Here is a 19486-nt window from a genome sequence, read left to right on the forward strand (position 1 = left end):
GGCGAGGTTTCTCCCCTCCTCTCCAGGCTCCTGGCGGTGCGGGACACCCAGATCTGTCACGGAGGTCCTCTCGCTAGGGTGGTTGTCGCGCGCCGGCGGCGGGCGGGGGTGGCTCTGGCGAGGCGCCGCGCGCGAGTGGTTCTCGTCGGGGCGGAGTGGCGTGGCCTTGCTCCGGGTGGTGCGGGGCGAGCTGGCGGCATCTGGGGATGGCGGTGCCCTGCTCCGGGCGGCGCGGCGCGGCCCGGCTGGGCTCGGCGCAACCTCATCCGGCCTGTGGCGCCATGGTGGCGCTCTTGGTCGGCGTCGGGTCGGCAGGCCGGTCGGCCTCCCTTGCACGGATCCGTGGCTACTCGGGCCAGATTTGGCGCGTCGGGCGGCTTCCGGACGGGTGCTGCAGGAGGTGGGTTCACAGCGGGAAGCATGACGGCGGTCCCCTGGATCTGTACGAGGGTGCAGCGGGAGAGTGGATGTGGGTGGTGCGCTGATTTCGTCGGAGGCGGCAGCGCATGCGCAGCCATGGAGGCGGCGGTGCTGCGAGGCTCGGCTAGGCAGGGCCCTGGTGAGCAGCGGGCGCCCGACCACCTACGTGTGAGGTGCCGGCGGTGATGCCTCTGTGAAGTTGGCGTCGAAGTGTGGTTGATGGTGCGGGTCAGATCCACCGGTGTGGCAGTCCCTAGGTGCGGGTGAAGGCCACCGCGACGGATCTGGTCCCTGCATTGCTTGGGGGTTGCTGCGGTTCCAAGTGCATTGAAGGTGGTGGCTTGAGGCGTGCTTCCTCGGCAGTGTCCTGTGGCTTCGACTGCAGTGGCTGCGGTGTTGGCGGTGCGAGACAACTTTCGAGGCTGGCCGGATTCTTGGAGGCGTGGATATGTGCAATGCTACGGATGAAAATTCTGTTTGGCCTTGGTCGGACCGGCGTCGATGGCACCCGTGGGTGTCATTCCCCTTCCTGGAGGCGTCGCCGAGTGTAGCGCCATTTTCCACGTTGCCTTGTACCGGTAAGCATCTCCGGGGCGAAAGCCTTGATTCGTAGGATCGGCACGATGGCGGCGTCTTCTGAAGTTGTTCCTCTGTTGGGAGCATCGTGCTGGGAGATAAGAGGCCCTATGTTGCGCTCCTCCGGCGTGCACCGCTGTCCGGATCGTTCTTCTCTGGCGCTATGTTCGGTCGTCGCTGGCTCTACCAAGGAAGCTGGAGTTGTTGTTCTTCGGTGTTCACCGGTGTCGGTCGAGACGCGGCGAGGCTTTCGGTTTAGGTAGGCTCTTGTATGTTGTAGTTGTGTAGTCGTGTGTGGTTGTCTTTGTTTGTATCGGGTGTGGAGTTGTGCTACGCTCGTTATTCGCAGCGAGAGATAGAGGTGGTTGTATGGCTGTATTTCTCTTCTTCTATAAAGCTAAGGTACGCAATTTGCGTACTCTCGAAAAAAATAACAACATGCTTTATTTCAAGCAACATTGTTTACAGGAATGGAAAGATGATCCGGCGGATCCGTGCGCCACATATGGCGCCCACCTCATGTAGCCATTCTAGCAAGTCTACGTGCCTCATCATTACTTGCTTCAGTGAATTATTCCCCTTCCATATAATGCAATAAGCGCCAAGGTGATCGGCCATCTTTAGGTCATTTATATGTCTCCCAAACAGTCAGAAGTGATCAGTAGCTTGCTGAAGACCAAATCTTCCCCTATCTTTCAAATACATGGTGAACATTTTTTTACTGGGAATAGACATTTCTTCACACACAATGTACATTTTTTGTATACACCAGGTACAGTTTTATATACATGTTTAACATTTTAAAAAAATAATTTTTTAAAATATATATATTTCATGAAGTCTACTTTTATTCCATGTAAGTCATATAATTTTTGTATGCATTAGAAACATTTTTGTACTGTTAAATTTTTTAAAACACATGATCAACCTTATTTTCATACACATTGTATATTTTTATATACTTTTCTTGTACACATGAGAAACATCTTTTCCATACATATTAAAAATAATAATTCAAATGCTTGATTAAAAAATTTCAAATATTTGATTACCAGTTTTCTATTGCTTGCTTGATATTTTTTAAATATATGATCACCTTTTTTCATACACATTCTTTATATTTTTGTACAAATGAGAATATACTTTTTCTATGCACATTTAACATTTTTCAAATGCTTTATATTAATCAAATATTCTACGTAAAGCGTACCTCAACCATCTTTTGATGATCAACTCTGGTGGGTCTCGTTTATTACCGAACTGGGCTGATGCACGACCAAGTTTAACTCTGAAGCCCTGAGTCTAGATTACAGCAATATCCACATAAAAAGATCCATCGGAAGTTCTCCCTAAGGCTGGTCATAGTGGGAGTAACATAGGTAGTAACATAGATGCCACATAAGCAAAAATGATGATGTGGCAAGTAGTTAATGAGGAGAGAGGCAAATAAAGTAACATAATATGTTACCATCACATAGCGGTTTCCAATGCATAATGAGTCTACAAAGTAATAAATAAAGGCAACTATGTTACCACACCTATAACACTACCCACTATGAAGGTAGTAACATAGACTAGTAACATATGTATGTTACTAGTCTAAGTTACTCCCCACTATGACCAGCCTAATGATCCACACACAGGATCTTCAACGGTCAGAGATCTCCTCGGGACCATGCGCCTAGCAGGAAAGCATAGACACTAGAATCGATGTCGCGATTAAATGATACTCCAGATCAGCTGGTGGTGGTTATTGCGCGGCCCTGTGATCTGCGAGATTTTTCTTTAATACTCTTTTCGTCTCAAAATAAGTGTCTCAACATTCGTTTCAAAATAAATGTCTCAACTTCATACTAAGGCTAGTCATTGTGAAGATTAACTTAAAAGTAGTAACATGCATATGTTATTAGTTTATACATTCGTAATAAATAGTGTCATAGGTGTGGTAACATATATGCCTTCATTTATAATTTTGTTGACTCATTTTACATTGGGAAGCGCTATGTGATTGTAACATATTATATTACTCTATTTGCATCTCTCCTCATTAACTATTTGACACATCACCATTTTTGTTTATGTGATATCTATGTTACTATTTATGTTACTTTTACTATGACCAGCCTAAGAGCATCTCCAACAGGCGCCCAACGCGCCGCACGGTAAAAACGGATTTGGCGCGCGCCCATCGCCTGGTTTGACGCGGCGCGCAGCATTTGCTATAGCAGCCGCGCTGAAAAGCCGCGTGCGTGCGCAGTTCCAGCAGGCGCGGTAAAATGCAGCGCGCGCTCATTCTACAATATTTTTTAAATTAAAATTACATAGATAAAAAAACGATACAAATATATTTTGTTGGGTTTCGTAGTAATTTCAAAATTTTCCTACGCACACGCAAGATCATGGTGATGCATAGCAACGAGAGGGGGAGTATGATCTACATACCTAGTAGATCGACAACGGAAGCGTTTGGTTGATGTAGTCGTACGTCTTCACGATCCGACCGATCAAGCACCGAAACTAGGGCACCTCCAAGTTCTAGCACACGTTCAGCTCGATGACGATCCCCGGACTCCGATCCAGTAAAGTGTCGGGGAAGAGTTCCGTCAGCACGACGGCATGGTGACGATCTTGACGTGCTACTACTGCAGGGCTTCGCCTAAGCACCGCTACAATATTATCGAGGACTATGGTGGCTGGGGGCGCCGCACACGGCTAAGGAATAGATCACGTGGATCAACTTGTGTGTGTCTGGGGTGCCCCTGCCTCCGTATATAAAGGACTAAAGGGGGGAGGCTGGCCGGCCAAGGTTGGCGCGCCAGAAGAGTCCTACTCCCTCTGGGAGTAGGATCCCCCCCTAATCCTAGTTGGAATAGGATTCGCGGAGGGGGGAAAAGAGAGAGAGAGGGGCCGACCCCCTCTCCTTGTCCTATTCGGACCAAGGGAGGGGAGGGGCTCACGGCCCATGAGGGGCTGCCTCTTCTCTTTTCCACTAAGGCCCATCATGGCCTATATAGCTCCCGGGGGTTTCGGTAACCTCTCGGTACTCCGGTAAAATCCCGATTTCACCCGGAACACTTTCGGTATCCAAACATAGGCTTCCAATATATCAATATTTATGTCTCGATCATTTCGAGACTCCTCGTCATGTCCGTGATCACATCCGGGACTCCGAACAACCTTCGGTACATCAAAATGCATAAACTCATAATATAACTGTCATCGTAATCTTAAGCGTGCGGACCCTACGGGTTCGAGAACAATGTAGACATGACCGAGACATGTCTCCGGTCAATAACCAATAGCGGGACCTGGATGCCCATATTGGCTCCTACATATTCTATGAAGATCTTTATCGGTCAGACCGCATAACAGCATACGTCGTTCCCTTTGTCATCGGTATGTTACTTGCCTGAGATTCGATCGTCGGTATTCCAATACCTAGTTCAATCTCGTTGCTGGCAAGTCTCTTTACTCGTTCTGTAATACATCATCCCGCAACTAACTCATTTAGTTGCAATGCTTGCAAGGCTTAAGTGATGTGCATTACCGAGAGGGCCCAGAGATACCTCTCCGACAATCGGAGTGACAAAACCTAATCTCGAAATACGCCGACCCAACATGTACCTTTGGAGACACCTGTAGTACTCCTTTATAATCACCCAGTTATGTTGTGACGTTTGGTAGTACCCAAAGTGTTCCTCCGGTAAACGGGAGTTGCATAATCTCATAGTTATAGGAACATGTATAAGTCATGAAGAAAGCAATAGCAACATACTAAACGATCGGGTGCTAAGCTAATGGAATGGGTCATGTCAATCAGATCATTCTCTTAATGATGTGATCCCGTTAATCAAATAACAACTCATTGTTCATGGTTAGGAAACATAACCATCTTTGATTAACGAGCTAGTCAAGTAGAGGCATACTAGTGACACTTTGTTTGTCTATGTATTCACACGTGTATTAAGTTTCCGATTAATACAATTCTAGCATGAATAATAAACATTTATCATGATTATAAGGAAATAAATAATAACTTTATTATTGCCTCTAGGGCATATTTCCTTCAGTCTCCCACTTGCACTAGAGTCAATAATCTAGATTACATAGTAATGATTCTAACACCCATGGAGCCTTGGTGCTGATCATGTTTTGCTCGTGGAAGAGGCTTAGTCAACGGGTCTGCAATATTCAAATCCGTATGTATCTTGCAAATCTCTATGTCTCCCACCTGGACTAGATCCCGGATGGAATTGAAGCGTCTCTTGATGTGCTTGGTTCTCTTGTGAAATCTGGATTCCTTTGCCAAGGCAATTGCACCAGTATTGTCACAAAAGATTTTCATTGGACCCGATGCACTAGGTATGACACCTAAATCGGATATGAACTCCTTCATCCAGACTCCTTCATTTGCCGGTTCCGAAGCAGCTATGTACTCCGCTTCACATGTAGATCCCGCTACAACACTTTGTTTAGAACTGCACCAACTTACAGCCCCACCGTTTAATGTAAACACGTATCCGGTTTGCGATTTAGAATCGTCCGGATCAGTGTCAAAGCTTGCATCAACGTAACCTTTTACGATGAGCTCTTTGTCACCTCCATATATGAGAAACATATCCTTAGTCCTTTTCAGGTATTTCAGGATGTTCTTGACTGCTGTCTAGTGATCCACTCCTGGATTACTTTGGTACCTCCCTGCTAGACTTATAGCAAGGCACACATCAGGTCTGGTACACAGCATTGCATACATGATAGATCCTATGGCTGATGCATAGGGAACATCTTTCATATTCTCTCTATCTTCTGCAGTGGTCGGGCATTGAGTCTTACTCAACTTCACACCTTGTAACACAGGCAAGAACCCTTTCTTTGCTTGATCCATTTTGAACTTCTTAAAAATTTTGTCAAGGTACGTGGTTTGTGAAAGTCCAATTAAGCGTCTTGATCTATCCCTATAGATCTTAATGCCTAATATGTAAGCAGCTTCACCGAGGTCTTTCATTGAAAAACTTTTATTCAAGTATCCCTTTATGCTATCCAGAAATTCTACATCATTTCCAATTAGTAATATGTCATCCACATATAATATCAGAAATGCTACAGAGCTCTCACTCACTTTCTTGTAAATACAGGCTTCTCCAAAAGTCTGTATAAAATCAAATGCTTTGATCACACTATCAAAACGTTTATTCCAACTCCGAGAGGCTTGCACCAGTCCATAAATGGATCGCTGGAGCTTGCACACTTTGTTAGCTCCCTTTGGATCGACAAAACCTTCTGGTTGCATCATATACAACTCTTCTTCCAGAAATCCATTCAGGAATGCAGTTTTGACATCCATCTGCCAAATTTCATAATCATAAAATGCGGCAATTGCTAACATGATTCGGACAGACTTAAGCATCGCTACGGGTGAGAAGGTCTCATCGTAGTCAATCCCTTGAACTTGCCGAAAACCTTTTGCGACAAGTCGAGCTTTGTAGACAGTAATATTACCGTCAGCGTCAGTCTTCTTCTTGAAGATCCATTTATTCTCAATTGCTTGCCGATCATCGGGCAAGTCAATCAAAGTCCATACTTTGTTCTCATACATGGATCCCATCTCAGATTTCATGGCTTCAAGCCACTTTGCGGAATCTGGGCTCACCATCACTTCTTCATAGTTCGTAGGTTCATCATGATCTAGTAGCATGACTTCCAGAACAGGATTACCGTACCACTCTGGTGCGGATGTTACTCTGGTTGATCTACGAGGTTCAGTAGTATCTTGTTCTGAAGTTTCATGATCATTATCATTAGCTTTCTCACTAACTGGTGTAGGTGTCACAGAAACAGTTTTCTGTGATGCACTACTTTCCAATAAGTGAGCAGGTACAGTTACCTCGTCAAGTTCTACTTTCCTCCCACTCACTTCTTTCGAGAGAAACTCCTTCTCCAGAAAGTTTCCGAATTTGGCAACAAAAGTCTTGCCTTCGGATCTGTGATAGAAGGTGTATCCAATAGTTTCCTTTGGATATCCTATGAAGACACATTTCTCCGATTTGGGTTCGAGCTTATCAGGTTGAAGCTTTTTCACATAAGCATCGCAGCCCCAAACTTTTAGAAACGACAACTTTGGCTTCTTGCCAAACCATAGTTCATAAGGCGTCGTCTCAACGGATTTTGATGGTGCCCTATTTAACATGAATGCGGCCGTCTCTAGAGCGTATCCCCAAAACGATAGCGGTAAATCAGTAAGAGACATCATAGATCGCATCATATCCAGTAAAGTACGATTACGACGTTCGGACACACCATTACGCTGAGGTGTTCCGGGTGGCGTGAGTTGCGAAACTATTCCACAATTTTTCAAATGTACACCAAACTCGTAACTCAAATATTCTCCTCCACGATCAGATCGTAGAAACTTTATTTTCTTGTTACGATGATTTTCAACTTCACTCTGAAATTCCTTGAACTTTTCAAATGTTTCAGACTTATGTTTCATTAAGTAGATATACCCATATCTGCTTAAATCATCTGTGAAGGTGAGAAAATAACGATATCCGCCATGAGCCTCAATATTCATCGGACCACATATATCTGTATGTATGATTTCCAACAAATCTGTTGCTCTCTCCATAGTACCGGAGAACGGCGTTTTAGTCATCTTGCCCATGAGGCACGGTTCGCAAGTACCAAGTGATTCATAATCAAGTGGTTCCAAAAGTCCATCAGTATGGAGTTTCTTTATTTGCTTTACACCGATATGACCTAAACGGCAGTGCCACAAATAAGTTGCACTCTCATTATCAACTCTGCATCTTTTGGTTTCAACATTATGAATATGTGTGTTACTACTATCGAGATTCAACAAGAATAGACCACTCTTCAAGGGTGCATGACCATAAAAGATATTACTCATATAAATAGAACAACCATTATTCTCTGATTTAAATGAATAACTGTCTCGCATCAAACAAGATCCAGATATAATGTTCATGCTTAACGCTGGCACCAAATAACAATTATTTAGGTCTAATACTAATCCCGAAGGTAGATGTAGAGGTAGCGTGCCGACTGCGATCACATCGACTTTGGAACCGTTTCCCACGCGCATCGTCACCTCGTCCTTAACCAATCTTCGCTTGATCAGTAGTCCCTGTTTCGAGTTGCAAATATTAGCAACAGAATCAGTATCAAATCCCAGGTGCTACTGCGAGCATTAGTAAGGTACACATCAATAACATGTATATCACATATACCTTTGTTCACCTCACCATTCTTCTTATCCGCCAAATACTTGGGGCAGTTCCGCTTCCAGTGACCAGTCTGCTTGCAATAGAAGCACTCAGTTTCAGGCTTAGGTCCAGGTTTGGGTTTCTTCTCTTGAGTAGCAACTTGCTTGCCGTTCCTTTTGAAGTTCCCCTTCTTCTTCCCTTTGCCCTTTTTCTTGAAACTAGTGGTCTTGTTGACCATCAACACTTGATGCTCCTTCTTGATTTCTACCTCCGCAGCTTTCAGCATCGCGAAGAGCTCGGGAATAGTCTTATTCATCCCTTCCATATTATAGTTCATCACGAAGCTCTTGTAGCTTGGTGGCAGTGATTGGAGAATTCTGTCAATGACGCAATCATCTGGAAGATTAACTCCCAATTGAATCAACTGATTATTATACCCAGACATTTTGAGTATATGCTCACTAACAGAACTGTTCTCTTCCATCTTGCAGCTATAGAACTTATTGGAGACTTCATATCTCTCAATCCGGGCATTTGCTTGAAATATTAACTTCAACTCCTGGAACATCTCATATGCTCCATGACGTTCAAAACGTTGTTGAAGTCCCGATTCTAAGCCGTAAAGCATGGCACACTGAACTATCGAGTAGTCATCAGCTTTGCTTTGCCAGACGTTCATAACATCCGGCGTTGCTCCTACAGCAGGCCCGGCACCCAGCGGTGCTTCCAGGACGTAATTCTTCTGTGTAGCAATAAGGATAATCCTCAAGTTACGGCCCAGTCCGTGTAATTGCTACCATCATCTTTCAACTTTGCTTTCTCAAGGAACGCATTAAAATTCAACGGAACAACAGCACGAGCCATCTATCTACAATCAACCATAAACAAGCAAGATACTAATCAGGTACTAAGTTTCATGATAAATTTAAGTTCAGTTAATTTACTCAAAGAACTCCCACTTAGATAGACATCCCTCTAATCCTCTAAGTGATTACGTGATCCTAATCAACTAAACCATGTTCGATCATCACGTGAGATGGAGTAGTTTCATTGGTGAACATCATTATGTTGATCATATCTACTATATGATTCACGCTCGACCTTTCGGTCTCCGTATTCCGAGGCCATATCTGTATATGCTTGGATCGTCAAGTATAACCTGAGTGTTCCGCGTGTGCAACTGTTTTGCACCCGTTGTATTTGAACGTAGAACCTATCACACCCGATCATCACGTGGTGTCTCAGCACGAAGAACTTTCGCAACGGTGCATACTCAAGGAGAACACTTCTTGATAATTTAGTGAGAGATCATCTTATAATGCTACCGTCAATCAAAGCAAGATAAGATGCATAAAAGATAAACATCACATGCAATCAATATAAGTGATATGATATGACCATCATCATCTTGTGCTTGTGATCTCCATCTCCGAAGCACCGTCATGATCACCATCGTCATCGGCGTGACACCTTGACCTCCATCGTAGCATCGTTGTCGTCTCGCCAAGCTTGTGCTTCCACGACTATCGCTACCGTTTAGTGATAAAGTAAAGCATTACATCGTGATTGCATTGCATACAATAAAGCGACAACCATATGGCTCCTGCCGGTTGCCGATAACTCGGTTACAAAACATGATCATCTCATACAATAAAATTCAGCATCATGTCTTGACCATATCACATCACAACATGCCTTGCAAAAACAAGTTAGACGTCCTCTACTTTGTTGTTGCAAGTTTTACGTGGCTGCTACGGGCTTAAGTAAGAACCAATCTCGCCTACGCATCAAAACCACAACGATAGTTTGTCAATTTGACTCCGTTTTAACCTTCGCAAGGACCGGGCGTAGCCATATTTGGTTCAACTAAAGTTGGAGAAACTGTCACCCACAAGCCACCTCTGTGCAAAGCACGTCGGGAGAACCGGTCTCGCGTAAGCGTACGCGTAAAGTCGGTCTGGGCCGCTTCATCCAACAATACCGCCGAACCAAAGTATGACATGCTGGTAGGCAGTATGACTTATATCGCCCACAACTCACTTGTGTTCTACTCGTGCATATAACATCAACACATAAAACCTAGGCTCGGATGCCACTGTTGGGTTTCGTAGTAATTTCAAAATTTTCCTACGCACACGCAAGATCATGGTGATGCATAGCAATGAGAGGGGGAGTATGATCTACATACCTAGTAGATCGACAACGGAAGCGTTTGGTTGATGTAGTCGTACGTCTTCACGATCCGACCGATCAAGCACCGAAACTAGGGCACCTCCGAGTTCTAGCACACGTTCAGCTCGATGACGATTCCCGGACTCCGATCCAGCAAAGTGTCGGGGAAGAGTTCCGTCAGCACGACGGCGTGGTGACAATCTTGACATGCTACTGCTGCAGGGCTTCGCCTAAGCACCGCTACAATATTATCGAGGACTATGGTGGCTGGGGGCGCCGCACACGGCTAAGGAATAGATCACGTGGATCAACTTGTGTGTGTCTGGGTGCCCCTGCCTCCGTATATAAAGGACTAAAGGGGGGGAGGCTGGCCGGCCAAGGTTGGTGTGCCAGAAGAGTCCTACTCCCTCTAGGAGTAGGATTCCCCCCCCCCCCCAATCCTAGTTGGAATATGATTCGCGGAGGGGGGAAAAGAGAGAGAGGGGCCGGCCCCCTCTCCTTGTTCTATTCGGACCAAGGGAGGGGAGGGGCGCGCGGCCCATGAGGGGCTGCCTCTTCTCTTTTCCACTATGGCCCATCATGGCCCATATAGCTCCCGGGGGGTTCCGGTGACCTCCCGGTACTCCGGTAAAATCCCGATTTCACCCGGAACACTTCCGATATCCAAACATAGGCTTCCAATATATCAATATTTATGTCTCGACCATTTCGAGACTCCTCGTCATGTCCGTGATCACATCCGGGACTCCGAACAACCTTCGGTACATCAAAATGCATAAACTCATAATATAACTGTCATCGTAACCTTAAGCGTGCGGACCCTACGGGTTCGAGAACAATGTAGACATGACCAAGACACGTCTCCGGTCAATAACCAATAGCGGGACCTGGATGCCCATATTGGCTCCTACATATTCTACGAAGATCTTTATCGGTCAGACCGCATAACAACATACGTCGTTCCCTTTGTCATCGGTATGTTACTTGCCTGAGATTCGATCGTCGGTATTCCAATACCTAGTTCAATCTCGTTGCCGGCAAGTCTCTTTACTCGTTCTGTAATACATCATCCCGCAACTAACTCATTTAGTTGCAATGCTTGCAAGGCTTAAGTGATGTGCATTACCGAGAGGGCCCAGAGATACCTCTCCGACAATCGGAGTGACAAAACCTAATCTCAAAATACGCCAACCCAACATGTACCTTTGGAGACACCTGTAGTACTCCTTTATAATCACCCAGTTACGTTGTGACGTTTGGTAGTACCCAAAGTGTTCCTCCGGAAAACGGGAGTTGCATAATCTCATAGTTATAGGAACATGTATAAGTCATGAAGAAAGCAATAGCAACATACTAAACGATCGGGTGCTAATATGGGTCATGTCAATCAGATCATTCTCTTAATGATGTGATCCCGTTAATCAAATAACAACTCATTGTTCATGATTAGGAAACATAACCATCTTTGATTAACGAGCTAGTCAAGTAGAGGCATACTAGTGACACTTTGTTTGTCTATGTATTCACACGTGTATTAAGTTTCCGGTTAGTACAATTCTAGCATGAATAATAAACATTTATCATGATTATAAGGAAATAAATAATAAATTTATTATTGCCTCTAGGGCATATTTCCTTCATATTTTACATCGGTGCAACTACTACGGCATAGATAGATAGATAGTTCGACATACATAGATAGATAGATACTACTACGGCATAGATAGATACATAGAAACTACTACGGCATACATAGATAGAAAACTACTCCAAGTCACTATCATCACCATCATCACTCTCGTCGGTGTCGTCCGAGGTTGAGAGCCATATGTTGTCCCAACGTTCATCGTCCGAGGTGAAGAACGACCTCCCACCTGCGGAGACGATGTCGCACTGCTCGTTCGCCACTTCCTTCCGCTGACGCCGGTCCGCCCGCTCCGAGCGGCGCCTTGCCGTCCTCTCCGCCGAGTAGGCACGCTCGGCGTCGACGTCCTCTGGGTGGCGACGACGCCACTCCGCCATGGCTCGCTCGTCCTCTTCGGCGACGAGGAGACGGCGCTGCCGCCGAGAGTGGTCGGCACGGTCCATGTTCGTGATGAGACGCGGCAGAGGGGCGAGGCGCTGCGCCCCCTCGCGCGTGAAGACGTCCCGAAAATTCATCTGCGACCGGGGCCTCTCCAAGTGCCATGCCGCCGCGACGTATGCGCGGGCCGCCTCGGGCGCGCTCCGGAACGTCCCGAGGCCGAGCCGGACGTCGCCGAACCGTATCTCGGCGGAGTACCAGCCGTTGGGGCGCTCAGGGACGCCGCGAAAGGCCGAAGCATCCCGGCGGTGCGGCGGCATGGTGGCGCGGTGGTGGCGCAGAAAGCGGCGAAGCGGAGAGGTTGCGAGGAGGAGAGCCGTGGCTGTTCTGTGCGCGTGGCGAAGCGCGGGACTTTATAGGCGCGCGTGAAGCGGCGCGCCAAATCTACCGCGCCGCGTGTCGCTTTCTCTCTCTCGCGCGCAAACTCTTTCCGCGCGCGGTAACTTCCCGCCACCGCTGGAGCACGCGGAACCAACCAGCGCGCGCGAAAAACTGCTTTTACCACGCGGGCGCGCGTTTTGCCGCGCCTGTTGGAGATGCTCTAAGGTTGAGAAGTAATGAATAAAAAAATCTGCGAGGGTTGTGTAGTCTTCGTGCTACATGGTCGCTTGGGTCTGCTTCTTCTACCGCTCTCGGACTCGGTTGGCTCTAGTATTAGTAAAAAAGTCTGTGCGCTGTAAAGAAAGAAAAAAAAATCATAATCTTCAATAACCATGATCACCTTTTGCTGCTTCATCGAGATACAATTTTATGACATCATGAACATTTTCTTAACTCATGAACATATTTGAAATCTGAGAATTTTTTAAATTCACGAACATTTTTTTTACAAATTTTCAAACATTTTCTAAAATCAACAATATTTTTTGAATTCCCAAACATTTTATACTATTTGCAAACATATTTTTTCAAATTGTGAACTAAGCATACTCAAAAGCTAGCCACAAAAACTTAAACAAAGGCTCTAACCAGGCCAGCATCGCCACGGCTCTTGCATGCACACATGTAGAGGCGAGTTGGCATGGAAATCACCTTGCCATGGTTATCTAATGAAATGGCAGGCATACCGAGCAGAGTACGTGGCCTGAACTGGCAGGCATAGATCTAGAGGGAGCGAGCGTCAGTACGGTTCCTAATTTGCGGTCACGTCAGTCATTACTTCGCAAGATCCGCATCCAAACCTGAGCTGTATAAGGTCGACGACGGACAAGGAAAAGAGATGCCGTTGAACACCATCTGCGTACGTAAGGGTATGGCTGCTTCCTTCTTCCTGAGTCTCGTCGTCCCCTTGGTTCTGCTTCTTCTGCCGCTCTCGCGCCCGGCGTCGGTGGTGACCCATCTCCCCGGCTTCCATGGCCGCCTTCCGTTCCACCTGGAGACCGGGTAAGCAAAGCTTCTGCCTCTCCCTGCAAGCTTCCATGCTTCTTTCTCTGAGTGCTCTTGTGCTTCTGCAGGTACGTCAACGTGGACGAGGAGACGGGAACGGAGCTCTTCTACTACTTCGTGGAGTCGGAGAGGAGCCCCGACACGGACCCCGTCGTCCTGTGGCTGACGGGCGGGCCCGGCTGCTCTAGCTTGATTTTCTACGAAGTTGGTGAGGCCCTCATCCTCCGTTCCTCGTCTCCTGTGGGCGTATTAGCTGGCTAGAAGGAAGCCGCCATGCTGTCAATTACTACATCAGATTAAGATAAAGAGTGAAGTTAACTTCTATTAGCCTCTAATTCAAAGCTAGATGAGCAAATCGTCCGAGTTTGCAAATGTGTATCAGGTTGTGTTACAAAGTTTGGCACCTTTTATCCAAAGTTTTAAATAGCCCCATAGCTGGGTTATAGCAGTTTGAGCAGGTGCCGCTATATGGCGTACCCCGCTAAGCTTACGAAATAGTCGGCTAGCTATAGCCTTGCTATAGCTAATTTGAAGGGCCGCCGCTATTTAAAACATTGCTTTTAACAGACCTGTGAAATTTACAAAAAAAGAGAAGTCCTTGCACCCACTTCTCTTAATGGATCAATAGTTAATAATAAGAAATCACTATTATGAGTGACTACAGCGGGTTTGTGTATGTGTGTCACCTATGTGCTCGGTTGTTGCTTTATCTATAAAGTGAACTTCTCTTAATGGATCAATAGTTAATAATAAGAAAACACTCTTATGAGTTGTTGGGATTATGTGTCCTGCAACTATATTCAAATTACTTGAAATTGTTAATATTCGGAATATCTCATTATAGAATTATACATGTATTTATACATGGAATTGCTTTACATGTGTAGCATGAAATTGTTACTTGTTGGAATGCACTTAAATAATATATGCTTAAGGAAGCTGGTCGATTATTAATGGAATACAATATACTATTCATATTAAAAAGACTACCTGGTACACCGATGATTGGAAGGAGTTAGATCGTATAGTCAGATTACAACCCTAATGTTGATTTATGTAATTAGAGGAATTTACACTCTATTATGACGCGTTGCTCACAAGCGCGTGCTCCGAGGACATAACGGGCATAATCCGTTAACAGACAAATATGATCGTGGTTGGTAATTTGATCTGGACTCTATCCCGGAAACTAGTTGTAACGATTAGGAATCTTATCTATATAAGAGGTGGACTTTATGAAAAATAGTATAAGAAGGTCCCTATACCCTAGCCTCGGATATGCGAATCGTGAGCGGCACCACGGATAAGCACAGAGGAATAGGGGTAGACCGAAAACACTAAATTTCTAACATGAGTGACTAAAGGCCAAGGGGGTGACTACAACGGGTTGGTGTATGTGTGTTACCTATGTACTCGGTTGTTGCTTTATCCGTAAAGTAAGGCGAAAACCCTTTTTATCAAAGGGTGGCTACATTGATTACAGAGAATAACTAAAATTAGCACCGGACTACATGAATTATTGCACGTAGTGACAAACCTATGCCTTGTCCACATATTATGAGATTACCTATTTCCGTAGAAGGCATAAATTTCTGGATTTATTTTCATGAAATTTCCCAGAACTGATATCATACAACTACTTAACAGTCTCCATTAGATCAGTGAATGTCTTTCACAAAGTTCACATAATTAGTATAATGGAGTTCTTGGTTTCCTGGGAAGGGAAATTTTTGATCCATACAAAATCCAAAACATTGGACTAAAATGTTGACATATATGTTGAAGAACTGAAACCCATAATAAATATATTCATGATTGATCAGTGATCTTACTTAGTACAAACTTTCAATCACTATGTTGGTTGTTTCTGATTCAAACCTCCGATCGAGTGCAATAATCCACATGCGGGTGGGACCCTTGTTAGTTGTCAAATGGCCTGGGACTAGCTTAACACCGTTAAAAGTTGTTGAATACAACATGTGGGCGCAAATCCTTAGTAAGCTATTGAGTCAGATAAGGCTAGTCATAGTGGGGAGTAACTTAGACTAGTGTCATGCATATTATAGATGATTGCATAGTGCAAAGTAACATAGAAGTAGTATCATAGTGCAAAGTAACATAGACGTAATATCATAGATGATTGCATTTATTAGATTATAGAGTCATTTTGCTTTGGGTTCCATTATGTTACATTAACATATTATGTTACTCCAAACACCTTTCTCCTGATTAACTACATGCCACATAAGCAAACTTGTCTTGAAAAGCGTTATGTTACCAGTTAAGTTACTCCCACTATGACCAGCCTAATAGAAGTATAGCACTCGACAGATCCTATGCATTTCCATATGCGGGAGTGCATGCAACACTTTATGGTTTAGATAGTGGAAAGCACTTTCTCCTGCCACTACTCTAAATGACTAAACACACAACCAAGTTTTGTTGAAAACGATTGAATGAGTCAGCTTCTACAAAAATTAAAGAACATGATGTCATGTTTTGCTAGATTTGCTCACCAAATAACTAGTTTCTCTCACTAAGCATCTCATGGAGCTTTCACCAATGGGTTGATCTTTTCTTTTATGTTTTTGCATGAAATATACATCAGTAATATTTGCGTAACAGGTCCTATGAAATTCGTGTTGGCGCCTTATAATGGTAGCTTGCCAGAGATGGCCTATAATCCCTATTCATGGTCCAAGGTAAGATATTATTTTATCTTAACATTGATGACGTCCCTCTCTGCATCTCTATTCTAGTAAGCCTGTATTTTATATTCAGATGGCAAGCATCATCCTGTTGGATTCTCCAGTGGGTACGGGTTTCTCCTACGCACGTGACCTGGAAGGTTATCGTGATGTGGGGGATTTCTCGTTTTCTATGCATGTTGTAACATTTCTCAACAAGGTGAAACTTATCTTTTTTTGTCAGGTATTTATTGAAAAAAATATGTGTATGAATTATCGTCTTATGCATCTTGATATAGTGGTTTATCAATCACCCACACTACCAATCAAATCCTTTCTTTGTTGGAGGAAGTTCATATGCTGGAATGATGACTCCAATTATCGCACAACACATTTCACAAGGTAAGTCTGGACATTGACTCTAAAATAAACAATGATATCATAATCTGGTAATGTAAGTTGTGGTAAATAAATTTTTAAATGCAAATTTGCATTAATTCTTCAGTCAATATATGTATATAGTAAATAAACAAGAGTGTCCATTAATTTTTGGAGTTCCTTGTGATTAACCGTGGCCTCTTATCCTAGTAGTTAGTTCTAACGTGATATTCATTTTTGCTTCAGAAATCGAACATGGGAAGCAACCCAGGATTAATCTCAAGGCAAGTAATTCATTAGGCTTAAAGCAACTAATAGTTATGCCCAAAAAAGCAACTAATTCTTTTATTTTATAAACTAAAATAAGTGATGGTAATGAATGAAAGGTGTGTTTTCATCAGTTGTTGTGTTCATTAATTCAATTAATTATAGGGCTATCTAGTCGGCAACCCTTTCACAGGCTCGGATTATGATAGAAATTTCAGAGCACAATATGCTCATGGTGTTGGAATTATATCTGATCAACTATATGAGGTAATTGCACATTCACACACATCTATAAATTGCAGTGATAATATTGTTTTCCTTCTCCTTTTCCAAAGGCTGCAGTGGGGAACTGTAAAGGAAATTATATAAGACCACAGAATAAACTGTGTGACATGGCGTTAAATACTATTGAAGATGTAAGATCCCTACTAGGTCCAAATTACTTGTACAAGCTAACATTGTACATGTGAACATTATATTGATCCCTTGTATTAATTGCAGCTCATTTCTGAAATTGACGAAGGATATATCGTGGGTGTCAAATGTGTATGGGATCTCTTACGACATAGATTTATGTTAGAAGAAAATGCTCAGCTAAGCAAGCTATCTCCTGAACAACCTACCATCAATTGTTTTGTAAGTTACTCTAGTATTTACCAAGGAGTGATTATTTTATAGAAGTTTTTTTTAAAATTTGATATGAATTTTCGTTTTTGCGTTCCGGTGATATGAATTTTGTCTATGATTGGATTCTCATATACAGGCATACCGTTACTACCTATCCAATATTTGGGCGAATGAAAATTCCACCAGAGATGCTCTTGGGGTGAAGCATGTAATAAATCATATGATCTATTTCCATTTATGCTAAGTATGCATACATATTGCAAAAAAAAAAAACATACATACATGATCAAGTAGCTAGCATATATGAGATAATTGGTTTGCTTCGTCGCCATATCATGTCATCTAAATTAGTTAATTGCAACTAGCAGTGTGGTACAACTCTTATTGGATCTGACAATCTTAGTCCATGTTAGTTCTTGACATGTGTATAACAATACAACGGGGTCGGAATGCTGGTTTAGTAGGCCTTTCGGCACAACGCAGACTACAATATGGACTAAATGGTCCTAGAGTTGAATAAATATAGCCATTTCAGGTAGCAACATTGACTAAATGGTCCTAAATTGAGTAATATATTCATTTCACATTGTTCTAGTTGAGACCCATAAAAATAAATGATGTTTTAACAATTTCTAACTATTGAGAGTAGACATGTGAGAACCACCTTTTGTAGAATTTCCAAACTTTTGATCATTGTTGACTTGTTGACTCATCGCATCGATCTAGGGAACAATTGGAGAGTTTAAGAGATGCAGAAAAAGTATGCCCTATTCATTTGATGTCTCGAGCAGCATAGAGTACCATTTCAACCTCACAAGCAGGGGCTACCGTGCACTTGTGTTCAGGTGCAATTTTCCTCTGCTTGGTATTTACATGTGCTGATTGAAACTTTGTCAATGCCCTGAAATCATCACCTTAAGTGCAGCGGCGACCATGATCTTGTGATGCCATTTTTGGGCACACATGCGTGGATTAGATCCTTCAACTTGTCAATAGTTGATGGCTGGAGAGCATGGCATCTCGGTGGCCAGGCTGGAGGGTAAGTTGTGTATATAAGTATCAATAGAGAAGATGAATTTGTGGAACGAGTACATGCTCTTGTGTATATAAGAAGAGTGATATGATGTTTCTGTTTATTTTGCTGCCCCATACACTAGGATGTACAGTAGCTTTAACATAGACCAAAAAAGGTCAACATCAATAGAGAAGATGAATTTGTGGAAAGAGTACATGCTTGATATTTTAATTTTGTTCTTTTGGTTGTGTTGTCTTTGGTGTAGATTTACAATCACATACGCCAACCATTTGACATTTGCGACACTAAAGGTACATTATCTTCTACTCTGTGATATAAAGCTACTGATACGATTTTGCATTCCGTGATATAAAGTTACTGATAGGATTGGACGGTAGAAGAAACGATGTGACACTGCAATAATTATTGTTTAATTGCTTACACAGGGTGGTGGCCACTCAGCCATAGAGTATCGGCCTAGGGAAAGTCTTGACATGGCTCAACGCTGGTTGGATAATAAGCCGCTGTGATGTGTTGTATCTCCCATGTCCAATACTCCAGTTCATTTGGGTTTTTCATGTATAATAAAAGACATGGCCTCCAACAACTATTTTTCAAATGGCGGACCAGTTTTTACAACACGCATTGACGA

At 43.6% G+C, this 19486-nt stretch overlaps 1 protein-coding gene across 1 annotated transcript; it reads left to right on the forward strand.

Annotated features, from left to right (window-relative positions):
* The first annotated feature begins 13688 nt into the window (after positions 1-13688).
* Positions 13689-19483, forward strand: LOC119297521 (serine carboxypeptidase-like 7). The gene is made up of 14 exons (XM_037575281.1): positions 13689-13857; positions 13929-14068; positions 16486-16562; positions 16642-16767; positions 16847-16949; positions 17172-17209; positions 17358-17459; positions 17528-17608; positions 17694-17828; positions 17956-18027; positions 18546-18664; positions 18745-18858; positions 19100-19145; positions 19281-19483. The coding sequence occupies exons 1-14, from the start codon at positions 13694-13696 to the stop codon at positions 19362-19364; spliced, it is 1401 nt and encodes a 466-aa protein (XP_037431178.1). The 5' UTR covers positions 13689-13693; the 3' UTR covers positions 19365-19483.
* Positions 19484-19486: the final 3 nt, after the last annotated feature.

This window comes from Triticum dicoccoides, chromosome 5A, assembly GCF_002162155.2.
Source record: "Triticum dicoccoides isolate Atlit2015 ecotype Zavitan chromosome 5A, WEW_v2.0, whole genome shotgun sequence".
Taxonomy (NCBI): domain Eukaryota; kingdom Viridiplantae; phylum Streptophyta; class Magnoliopsida; order Poales; family Poaceae; genus Triticum; species Triticum dicoccoides.

Bases quoted from the DNA above. Each gene is read 5' to 3' on its own strand.
- LOC119297521 (XM_037575281.1), top strand. From the start codon at position 13,694: ATGCCGTTGAACACCATCTGCGTACGTAAGGGTATGGCTGCTTCCTTC. The intron at 13,858-13,928 runs GTAAGCAAAGCT...GTGCTTCTGCAG, and splicing joins CCGTTCCACCTGGAGACCGG to GTACGTCAACGTGGACGAGG. The intron at 16,768-16,846 runs GTGAAACTTATC...ATCTTGATATAG, and splicing joins TTGTAACATTTCTCAACAAG to TGGTTTATCAATCACCCACA.